Source organism: Typopeltis vanoorti, chromosome 8 (genome assembly GCF_054136105.1).
Source record: "Typopeltis vanoorti isolate ZY-2024b chromosome 8, IOZ_Tvanoo_1.0, whole genome shotgun sequence".
NCBI classification, from domain to species: domain Eukaryota; kingdom Metazoa; phylum Arthropoda; class Arachnida; order Uropygi; family Thelyphonidae; genus Typopeltis; species Typopeltis vanoorti.
In genome coordinates this window covers 65652383-65665165 of record NC_143556.1, presented here as the reverse complement: position 1 = coordinate 65665165, position 12783 = coordinate 65652383, and the positions used below count along the sequence as shown (strand labels likewise).

Here is a 12783-nt window from a genome sequence, read left to right as displayed (position 1 = left end):
CTTCTCTGGTGATATGCAAACAAAGACATAACAACATATTCATTTAACCACCAAAATGTTGAGGTATATTCCCCATATGGTTGAAGTATATCCCTGTGTCAGTGATGGTTTGGTGGGAGGTGATGCATCAGTGGTATCCAAGTTGCATTTCTGCGAGATGGGGGGGGGTCTAAACCTCTGAAAAAATGTATCAAGACACTGTGCTGGAACCTGTTGTATGGTCCTTGAACAACACCTTTTTTCACAGTAGGCAGTAGACCTTCCAAAAGGACTCAGCCCCTGCACACACAAGGCGAGGACAACACATCAATGGTAATGTGTGATCAGGCAAATGTGCCTGATCATACATCACCATCTGATTGGCCATCTAGAAGTCCTGATCTGAATCCATTGGGCTTCAAATTGTAGTCGGAGATTGAGAGAGTAGCCTGCAAGAGATGATACCCCTGCATTGTCAGCCTGAAGGCAGATTTGCAGCAAGTAGTGGCAAGTACATGCATCGATAGTAGCATGTACAACATGCTACTATCGATATGTGGCCTTACAGACTTGGGACTTGCGTGGAGGCAAAAGGAAGACATTTCGAACATTGAGTGCTGTTATATGCATGTTATACATGTTGTTTGTATGTTTTAAAAGCTGTAAATGATTTACTGATAGATTAAAGGTTAATGCACTGTTCAAGTTGTAACAGTGTGTTTATGGCTAGACTAGGTATAATAAATTATACATATTCCCCTCCTGCCACTATGTTTTATATATATTTTTTACTTTGCTATTAAAAGATATATTTTTCTGTTTTAATAAAAATTATTAAGTCATTATTAAAGCTTGTGTAACAGCCAGGCATTATGTACTAAATGCCTGGCTGGCCAAGTGTTTAGTACATACACTCTCCTACCATCAGGCTTCAGGTTTGAATCTCGTTGCAGGCTTTGATCTTTGTGAATGTCATTAGAAAATGAAATTCATGAATGCAAGCCCATTACCCTACTTATTGGAGGCCTGAAAAAGATTGAAAAGTTCCATGTTCTCTAGAGAAGAGTTATGTAAAAAATAAATTTAAAAAAAAATGCAAAAAAATATGAAATTAATTTTAAAAAAATTCCTTATCCCACCCATAGTACTAATGTACTATAGAGTAACAAGCTTTCATGGATGAAAAAAAAAAAACTCAATTCTCTTTAGTTTAACAGCTTCACATTCACATGTTATCATAATTATTATTATAATTTCTTGGCATATGTCTTCAAGGGATGTATGGGATACTATGATACTGCTACATAATTAATATGATTACTAGTTTTCTATAAGTAGTTTCCTTCCATATTAATTTTCATTTGTGGAGTCCCCCAGTATTATCAAATTCTATATTTTAGTCTTCTACACCCTCTGTCCAAAAAGAAACCGAACTTTTCAAAAATAGAAGAAACTAGTGGCACCACCTGTTGTATTCTTTTTTTTTTTCTTTGTCGAAAGCAGCAACCTTCATTAGTGTTGTGTCAATTGTTTATGTTTGTTTCATTTGTTTCATTAGAAGCTGAGTTATAGTACCAAGAGTGATGACAGTGTGTTTTGATGAACGGTTGGAAAATGAGTTTCAAACAGAAAGCTGTGATTGACTTTTCTGTTAAACTTGGTAAAAGTTTTACCGAAATGCATCAAATGCTTAAAAAAGCATACAGTGATGAATGCTTATCCCATACTCAAGTTTACGAGTGGTTTAAGCGATTTTAAAGTGGTCGTGAGATGCTTATGGATGACGAAAAGCCGGGCTGTCCAAAAACTGGACTGAGCGAAGTTAACATCCAAAAAGTGCATGATTTCATCAAAGAAAACCTGAAATTGTCCATGAGATTGATTGAAGATGAATTGGGGATTTCAAAAATCAACTGTCCACAACATTTTGACTGAGAGTTTGGGAATTCGTGATTTGTTCCCCACAAGTTGACCGACGACCAAAAAATGTATCAAATTGAACACTGCAAGGACCTCATTAAAACTGCTCATAAGGACTCAAACTTCCTTGAAATGATCGTTACTCTGGTGACGAAACATGGTGTTTTAAGTATAAGCCCAAAACAGAGTGCTGAGTGGAGACCACCAGAAGAGGAGCATCCGAAAAAAAATTTGATTTGTTTCTATGATTCCAAGGGCATTATCCACAAAGAATTCGTTCCGCCTGGCCAAACGGTCAATGGTGAGTTTTATCTCGAAGTTTTGAAGTGATTGATAGCGAGAATTCGTCATATAAGGTATGAATATCGTGATGCAGGCCACTTTTGCACAATAATGCACCATCTCATTGTTCGAACATTGCGAGACAGTTTTTCAGCAAAAACCAAGTTTGTGTGTTGGATCACTTGCTGTGTTCACCTGATTTAGCACCCTGTGACTGCTTTCTCTTCCCCCGACTTCATTTGCCGATGAAAGGAAAACGATACGACAACAGTGAAAACGTTCAACCAGTAGTAACCACGATCCTGAACAGTATCCCAAAAACCGATAACTTTTGTTAACTTTTCCTGTCATATTCTGTTTAAGCAACTATAACTATCTTAGATTAGCTCTGCTCATACATTCTTGAATGCTGATAATGTAAAGTTCCTTTGTAATATTTAATATCTTTACTATTTTTTACAATTTTTTTCAGAACTCTCTTATCTACAGTCTTTAGTTTTCAGTTAACTGTTTTATTTTCGATGTAAATTTCAATTTAGTTTTTGGTAATTTCTGTCTTATTATAAATTTTATAGGTGGATTTCACAAAACCTTGAACAGAAAAGGATGCCAAGTATATTATAGGTAAATGTTAGTCTGAGAAAAGAGATCTAAAATCTGGCTCTTTGTGTATTATCAAGAGTAAGAGAATGTGAATTTAGATCCTTTTAGTGAAAAGAATGTCTTTTGGTAGCATCAAAGGTGACTAGTTTAATCTTGCAACTATGGATAGGTGGATAGTCAGTAAGAAAAGGTCAATATATATAAAAGAAGGGTGGGTAGGTGACAGAATAGAGCTCTGGAATATACATACCTTCATCATTCGTAAGGCAGTCCAAAGAGAGGAAGCTATCCACAACATGCAGTGATTGACCAGGAAGAAAATTTGCTATCCATTTCAGAGTGGGAGGTAGACCAAAGGATGGTAATTTGCTGAACAGGTCCTGATGTCAAACAGACATCAAGACCTGTTCAGTATGTCAAAAGCAGTTGCACAGATTTTTCTGAATCCTTTCTATAGCGTGCATTCTGAGTTAGGTAGCATAAGGAAAGAGATTGCTGTAGATCTGGAGTGATGAAATCTGTATTGGAAGTTGTTTATTAACTGGTGCACTCCAAGCAGTGGAGCAATTTGATTGTTAATGATTTTCTCCATTTTAGAAATAACAGATAAGGACAGTGGATTGGTAGTTAGATGGCAGATTGTATAATAATGTAAAATCACTGAAAAATTATGGAGTTTCAGAATACGTGCTTTTTTTGTTTTTATGTAGTCTACCTTATAAAAAAATAATAATAATAGCAAACAATAAAAATAAATAAATAGAAAAAGGAAGGAAGAAATGGAATGAATGAAAGTAAAAAAAAAAATAGAAAAAGAAAACTAGCAATTGTGAACTTTGAATATTAGGCACCATTGTTAACTAAGCTAAAAGGTTTACCTGAATTACAACTGATTTAAAAGTTTCATTGTTCTATATATTTGTTGAAAAGACTCTCTCTCACCAGTTAATTACCACTTTAAGTCAGATTTCGCTGTGATATGTTTGTGAATGTCTGTAGGTGGCAGATAATTTTCATTGCACAGTGAGACCACGCTCTGCTTATTGGAAGTCTGAAGTGGGTTGAAAAATTGTCCCATTTGGTTTCCAGATTATCTGATTATCCCATTCACATTACTGCTGTGCTATAGATTGTTATAAATTGAAAAATTATTTGGCAAAATAACAAATTGAATTTCAAATAATAAAAGAATAATTTTATCAAAAGAACTTCTTAACATGCAAAATAATTCTGTATGAAATTACACTTTACAAAGAATTTAAAAACAAGATTAAGTATAATAAGATTTTTATTATTTTTTTCTCCTACTCAAGTATTTATTAGATATCAAATATTTTTATTGTGTGCATGCATATTTTATTGCCTAACTACAATTTCATCTCTTTTTTAACTAAAACTGTCTACTCACATAAGCCTATTCTTCTTTTTTTGATGATATGCTTCAATAGCTTGTTGACTAACTTAAAAATAGTTCTAACTTTAACAAATTATTATTATTTTTTTTTTTCCCTGAAAGAAAATGTTTAGTTTATGCTACTTATTTTACTATGTAACATTACAAAATATATTTTGAGGAAATTAAGTCACTGGTGAATTTTTGTCAAAATATTGACAAAAATCCCCCCCCCCCCCAAAATTAAATTGCTTAAGAGAGCAATTTCAAGTTTTATTATCAAAGCAAATCATAATAAAATAACCACTTAAAAAATAAAGTCAGATTAAATATTAATTCTAGAAAAAAGAATAAAATAAAGTAATATGCCTAGTAAATTATTTCAGCATAATTGCTTATATGCATGCCATTTTTCCCTCTTATTTGTATTGTCATTTCAAGTTTTGATTGATAACTTTTTAAGGCATTTTTGTGTCTAAAAAGTTAACTAGTTTTATAATGAGTATAGCTTGACTTTTATTATAACTATTATAACTCAGAATAGTGTATTAATTGCTGAATTTTTGAAGGTTTTTAAAAATGAGACGCTAAGGTAATTCTGTAAATAAATGGCTGAGAATCGATAATTAACATATAGAAGAGGGGTCTGTAAAGTTCTGATAAACACCTAGAACAAAATTTTTTTTTTTCATAGAAAAATGTTTTTTCAGAAAATATCATTTCTTTTAGGATATGTAAGAAGACATAAAATTAACTAATTTTTGTTTGTTCTAGGTGTTTATCAGAACTCTCCCCCCCTCGTGTGTGCGTTTGTAAAGACGCAAGTGACAATAAGTACCTTACATTGCTAAATTCACTATATGTTTAATTTCCAATCATGATTTTTGAGCTAACATGTCCAGAAGCCATTAATGAAAATATATATTGAACAAAAAACAACAAAGATAATAAAATCCTGTTTTCATAGCTGACTAATATGTTGTTAGCACTCTCAACATCATCATCAGAGCCATAATGTTAAGTTGGAATATAAATAAGATGTTTAAAATAAAGAACACATCTGTGTACTGACTGATATTGAAACAAACATTAATACACTTAAAGGAAAAAAAGCATGATGAATATCTAACAATGAGGATATTAATATTACAGTGACTGAAATGAACAATAGTCCCAAATAGTTAAATTGCTCTTTAAAAAAATATTAAACATTGCAACTTTTAATGATAATTTCCTACATTTGTGAGAAATGAGTATACTATGATTTTTACTTAAGTTGAGTTGATTTCGCTTGGTTTCACATATGGGAATATATATATATGGAAGCTGCTTCTGTAAACATAATGAGGATTATTCCATTTAATACTTTTAACTAGTGGTCAATTAGGTATAATGATTAGATGCTTTTTTTTGACAGGATTACTTAAAGGAGGCATACAAGTTCAATTTCTTAAGTGTAGTTGATTCCGCTGTAGAAGACTTGTTTAGTGTAACAAACTGTTGAAAATTTACAAACCAAAGCCCCATAAACACACCGTTCTAAAGAAAGCTAATCGTAACTACTATAACAAATTATTTGTAAGATCCCATACAAGTTCCGTAGTTAGAGTCAGCTGGATTCTAGATTCTTGCTTAGAGCTCTTTCATATCTACAGGGAGTCACAGACACCTACAGGGAGTCCGCAGACTCCCTGTAAGTGTCATGTAATAATAATAATCATCATCATCATCAAATTCCTGCCATGTACCCTCAAGGGTGTCATGTAATAATAATAATAATACAAAAAATATCTATAATACCAAATGAATTAAAAGCTTTTCTGGATCTGAAAAACAATACAGGAATACTTTAATGCTAACAAAACTTGGAGAATAGTAAAATTTGTAGCTTGTTTTAAGCAAATAGTGTAAGAAGTTATAAAGAACAAAGATTTAAATCTGAAGTGATCATGATTTGAAGGAAGCAAGAAAAAGCTTGCTATCATTTAAAAAAAGTTTAGCTTTAGAACGTTAAACAATAAGATGACAATACTCTTGCCTATAAATTGATTCTTCAAAATTTACATTATACCATTGAAAAAAAAAGCTATTGAACAAAAAAATACAGACTAATGGGGTGGGGGTACAATTAAAGTTGAATATAATCAGTCAGTACTTTTAATAACTGTGATTATCTGTAGCTTGGATTGATTATCCAGGGAATGTTTTTTATTTACTCCAGATAATTGCAAGTCTGTTGTATTATTTATTTGCATTTTAGCTCAACCATGTATTTGCAAATGCCCAGTGCATTAAATTTTGCATGCTCTTTATATTAAAAATCATCCTCTTTATATTCCATTGTCTTAACTAAGAAAACTAATAATTTCATCTGCCTCTGATCATTCTTTCTGAAACTAGCAAAAACATTAGTCAGATACAAAAATTAATTTTATTATCTTTATGGGATGTTTGTTTGATAGATATTTTCAGTCACTGAAAATATCTATCAAACATGTTTAATTTCAAACTTTCAATGCAGATTTCAGTTATCTTCATAGATAGATAAGTGAAAATAAATGCCAGAACTACTAATATAAATTAAATTTTATGTTTCTTGTATTGTAGAAAAATAACTCATTATTTTACCAGCATCACACATTAATATTTCACATAATTTTGTAACAGTACAAATAATTTCTGGAATCTTAGTTGGGTATTTTGTGCTGAGTAATGTGCTTTTGTGTCCATATAACTTTGTCAGAGGATAATATATAAGGTCAGTATAAAAATCATATTGGCACAAATTAACAGTAGGGCACAGTAATCACAGTCATGTTATTATTCATATAGGTTTACGACTAGCACTGGAATTTATTGTTTGACAGAATCATTTCCAGGAATTGTCGAATGGAAACTGAATATTTCTTATGTGAGTATTGGAATTATGGATCATTTCTTTCATTTAAATGTTTTTGAAATGTAATTTTATACCATAAAACCTATTGTGGTTGATGTTTTTTTTTTTTCCTTCTTCTTTTCATGATGGCAATTTTATTAGTACAACATATTGCAACTTCTCTGCACACATTTTTACTGTTAAGTTAGGTTTTTTATGTTTATATTATCAAAATAGTCTGTTGGCTTTGATTATAATCTGATTTAAATATCATGGTCCTGTTTCCAGTGACAATTTTATTAGTGCAACATATGGCACTCAACTTCCTTGCACTTTTTTTTTTACTGCTAAGTTTGTTTGCTTTTGTTTATTACTAAAATAGTTTGTTGGCTTTGATTATAATCTGATTTAAATATTATAGGTCTGTTTCCTTTATATTTGTACAGGTGGTACTTTTTGTTGCAGTATTGTATGCATAGTTCAGTTAATTTGTTCTTAGCTACTTGATTTATTTTTTATCATTATTTTCACACTTTCTTAACAGCTGATTGCAACACATATTTTGATTCATTTTGGGCTTCTGCATTTTTCTATTTATTCATAATTATCAGATATCTAACCTGTTTAAAGAAGCCAGGGGAGATATTTCTGATTTTCCTATTTATTTTTATTTAGAGAAAAATAATATAATGAAAAAATTTGAACAGATATTAAAAACTCTGAGTATGTAGTAAATATTGCCATTGGTTTGTTAATTTTACTTCTGTTGTGCAATACAATGATATGGGATATTTTTGATATCTTCATATGCAGTACTTTATATTTGAGTCATATCTGTTTATGGGTGTCGTGTTTTTTAATCATATCATAATTGATACTAGCCTTCATGTGAACTCTTATGGATTGAAGTATAGTAACTTATTGCATAACAAAGCTGAACGCAATGTTAGGTTAGCCATTATTATGGCTAACATAACAAAATTCATTAATGTGAAACTAATTTTCTAGATTAACATTATATTAACATTTTTTCTTCCTAGAATTGTCTTTCTCATTTACTAAAATTGCATATCTTTTGTGCCTGAACTAATATTTTTCTTCTGCTGCCCGAAGTGCATCTCTGTGTCTTTTAGTGATATAGCAGTATCATTGATTAAAACTTTACATTTTTTTCAGTAATAATCGACTTCTTGCCAGGTATGTAGTAATTTTTTTCTCTTACACTGTAGTGCAAATTTATCTCTCCTTGTAAACACAATATTGTCATAAAGAAGGATTCCAAGAAACAATCTTTTTAAAGGGAAATTGTGGAAAACTTAAGCAATGGTTATAATATTTTTTTAATCACATCACATATTTATTGCTAACAGCTAATGCAATTCAAAACAGATGCTTTTACATCGACAGCAATTTGTTTGCCATATTTCATTGCTTTGTCAATGGGTTAGCAAATAGGAATTTATATAGATCACTTGCAGATGCAGTTGTTCAGTTTGGCAATGTTATACCACTTGCTATATATTTTAAAAATAATTTCATTTATCTTAATTAAAAAAAGTGTTTAAAGCCTTTGGCTTTCCAGCATTATTTAAAAAAAAAGAAACAGTTTCATTCCAACACTTAATGACCGAAACTTAACATATGGTTCCTATAGAAAATCCATTTCTTAAGCATTAACAAGTGAAGTCATCTGCTTCTATATATAAGTCATTGAGTTGTGAAGATATTGCACATGTAAACTTTGTTTGTTAACTACTCTTGGATAAAGAATTAAAATAATAATATACTTTTTTGTTTAATATAATTTACTTTAATAGTGTAGAAGACTAAAACAATTATATTACATTCAACATTTCCTCATTTATGTCAATGACATCATCATCAGGAGTTAACAAAAATACCAAACTTAACAATCCACAATCATCAATAAGTATAAGAATAATGTGAAGTTTAATGAACTGTTACCCTGAAATAGCACAATTTGCTGTGATGACCCTTTGTGCTTTTTATTCACTGTTTTTATGCAACCCAGTGCCCGATATTGCAGCAAATGGTCAAGCAGGGCAGAAATTTTTAACCTGGAGTTCTAATTTCTTGTAGATCAATTAACACATTCTGTTAGAATGCCTAATGCAGTATGTTAGATTCGATTCATTTGTATCTTAAGGTAAATAATGCATCTTGATATCTGAGTTGGTTTTTGTGGATGTGGAGGCAGGGGTCTGAATGCAGTTACTAATTTATATTTTTTGAGTTCTTTAAAATTATTTTTAAGACTGTAAATCATCTTTAACTTGTTAAAGATACTTCTGAAAAAATCAGCAAAACTATTAAAAAATACAAACTATAAGCACATTCTGATTTCCACAAAATCAGAAGTATTGGTACAACATCGAATTCTTGACGGTGTACCAATGTTGTATGATGTAGAACCAAATTCTCCTTCTCCTTCCATTTTCACAACTAGGAATATATGGAATACAGTACACACATGCAACTTAGCATATTGTTATTTATATGAGGTATCTCCGTGGAGTCAAAAGACTCATCATGATAGACCCACAGTAACCATTATTCGCACAATACCCATCATACTTTTTCCTTCAACTCATTCAAATTGGAGCAATCACAACTATCTCTGGTAATTCACTCCGTTCATTCACCACTCTCCAAGTAAAAAATCTAGTCCACATGCCCTTGCTAACCACACTCTTACACAACTTCCAGGGATGATCCCTTGTTCTCTCTCTCTCTCTTTCTCTACCTGCTCGTCATGCATTCGAAAATTTCTTTGGTGTCAATATTATAGAATCCTTTAGTAACTTATATAAGTTTCTATATCATGTCCTCTCTCCTTCACCTGTCGACTAAACTCTGCAACACCTTCAATTTATCATCATAGAGAGCATTCCACAGACCTTTCACTAGCTTGGTTACTTGCCTTTGAATCCTCTCTGACACCTTCTGATCTCTTGGAAACCCAGGATGCACCAAATCATAGCCTTATAAAGATAATAATCTCCCTATCTTTATTCGTCACTGTGTTCTTCAACATCCAAGTAATCCTGGGAGTTATTTTGCCAATTCTCTGTTCACCATCACCATAGATCCCTAGCCTCGTCAATTTTCTATAATCCAGTACTATCAACAAAGTATGTAATCTTTTCATTCCATTCTGCAACATTAAATTGACAGCCACTGTCCTTTGCCCACACTGCCAATTTATTTAAATCATCCTGCAGGATATCTGCATCACCTTTATCAACTATTGCCTTCCTCAGATTTGCATCATCAGCAAACTGAATATTCCCCTTTTCCCTTAAATCTTTCCTTATATCATTAATATACAAATTAAAGACTAGTGGCCCTGGCATGGAGCTCTGGGTCACTCATTAGTCAGACTCATTTGCCTTAATTCCACCCCTGATGTCTGTCATAACCTCCTCCCCCTCCCAAAAAAAAAACACCTCATATCCATTCCCATTTGTTCCAACTTATGTAATAGTTTTCTGTGTGGTTTTCTGTCAGATGTCTTTACAAAGTCCAGCAGTATTGTAATGTAACCATTTCTTTTATCCAATATTCTGCTGCCACATTTATTAAAAAATGTAAATAAATTACACATATACAAATTCATGCTGCCTCCCATAGAGTATCATAATTCCTATCCACCCATTCCTGAATTTTACCTTTAACCAACTTTTCCAATACCTTAACCACTACTGCTGAGATACTAATTGGTCTGTAATTTGCTATTTCTCTCTTCGAGCCACCTTTATGTAATGGAACTATCTTACCCTCTTTTCACTTGCTTGGAACTTGTCAGAGATGAGATTTTCTTCCTTCTAATCCATCACTTGTCACCCATGATAATTGCATGATCTGCACTTGTTGGGCTAATCTGCCAATTCATGTAATTTATATCTTCCTCTGGACCACCAGGTCTATAGCAGCAACTAGTAATGTATTTTGTCCTGTTGGCCTTTATCTCACACCAGATAGCCTCGAATGAACCAGCTTCCTCAGATCTAAAATCCTGCTTGTCTTCTGTGAAAATACTATATCCCTTACATTCCATCCCTATAACTACACCATTCTCTCTCAACATGTCTTATCGATGCTGATAATTTTTGGCCAAGTTGAACTGATCAATGCCAAAAACTTCTTTCCTTTATTTCTAATACTTCTGGCATTTGTGTACATGCATTTCAGCATCTCCTTGGGCCCACATAATGTCATTACCCATTTAGATATATTGTCCAATTATAATTATTGTCACAAAAGAGAGAGCATTATATGTCAAAAACTAACTTTAATAAAAATTACTTCTTTGAAATCTTGCAAAGATAATTTGACATTTTCCTTTCAGTTGGAAAGATCTGTGTTCAGATCTTATCCTGGATGGGAGAAACTTGCTTTAGCTTTCTCAACACAAGTCATCCAATCTCATACAGAGAGAGAGAGAGAGAGAACGGGAGGGGGTGGTGCAGGAAGGCAGGGTTTTCTATCCTGCAAGACATCTGGCTGGAACTTTTTTCAGTTGTCTGTGTTAATTAATCTATAAGAAATTAACTTGTTTAAATTATAAATCATCTTGATTCTAATGTTTGAAAAATAATTTATTTATTATTTTCCAAAGTAATACAAGAGGTCACATTGATCACAGTATTTTTTGGACAGTAATTCTGAAGCTTCATATTGTGCACATTTATCAGTAACTGTGGCTTGTTAAGTTTGATATTTTTGTTACTTCTTGACATTTACAGGAATTAACAAAGATGATGAAATGTTAAGTGAAGTATAATTAATATAATAACATTGAACATTAATTAATAACACAAACCACATGCATTCTGCCAAAGAACCAGTTACATTCTGCTTCTTTGTTATTGATTTTTGGTATAGTTGGAGTATTAGTGTGGTATTTTTTCTGTACCAAAAATGAAGGGAAGAAATAAGTACTAAAGTAATACAAATCATATGAACGGTTGATTCTTGTTGGAGGGGATTCCCTAGAATTTTATGATTGTTTCCAATCAAGGAAGACTTGTTTCCACAGCTAACTGTTGTTATTAATGATGATAAAAATTTTATCATCATTAATAACTATTTTTAAAAATAAATTCTTGTTTCTATGAGAATTTATGAATTCAGTTTGGTAGAATTACTTCCAATAACAAAATTATATATTTCATAAATTTTCACAGATAAAATAATGAAATATTAATTCCCAGATGCAGAAGCTTACCAGATTACTTTAAATTTTTCAGGAAATGACAATGTATACTAAAATATTAATTAAAAAAACTTTAATCAATACCTTCCAATATTTTGGCAATGTTACATTGTCATCTTCTGGGAACATAAAGCTATGATATGTGCATGCAGGCACATATCATAGTTTTATGTTCCCAGAAGATGGCAATGTAACATTGCCAAAATATAGGAAGGTACTGATTAAAGTTTTTTAATTAATATTTTAGTATACGTTGTCATTTCCTGAAAAATTTAAAGTCATGTGTAACCAGCGTATAAGTTTATCTACAAGCTTACCAGATATTAAAAGTTTTCAGGAAATTGTCATGTATGCTTCTGGTGGTCCAGTAAATATCAAGATGGTACCTAATCTGTTGCCAAGTGTTTTGTATTATGTCTATTATGACAGAATGACCATCACTGATTAGTACAAATGCAGGTTAGCCACTTCTTTTGCTGATATTTGGTTAAA

General features: G+C 31.9%; 1 protein-coding gene across 3 annotated transcripts in view; it reads left to right on the top strand.

Annotated features, from left to right (window-relative positions):
- The window catches only part of LOC150104064 (tubby-related protein 3-like), a 99968-nt gene that overhangs the window by 29144 nt on the left and 58041 nt on the right, over window positions 1-12783 (top strand). Inside the window, exon 4 of one of the 3 annotated variants that reach the window (XM_090396734.1) lies at window positions 7010-7088. The exons of the other annotated variants lie outside the window; for them this stretch is intronic. Coding sequence (XP_090252860.1) covers window positions 7010-7088 — 79 coding nt within the window. The remainder of the gene's footprint in view (window positions 1-7009; window positions 7089-12783) is intronic. 3 annotated transcript variants of the gene reach the window in all.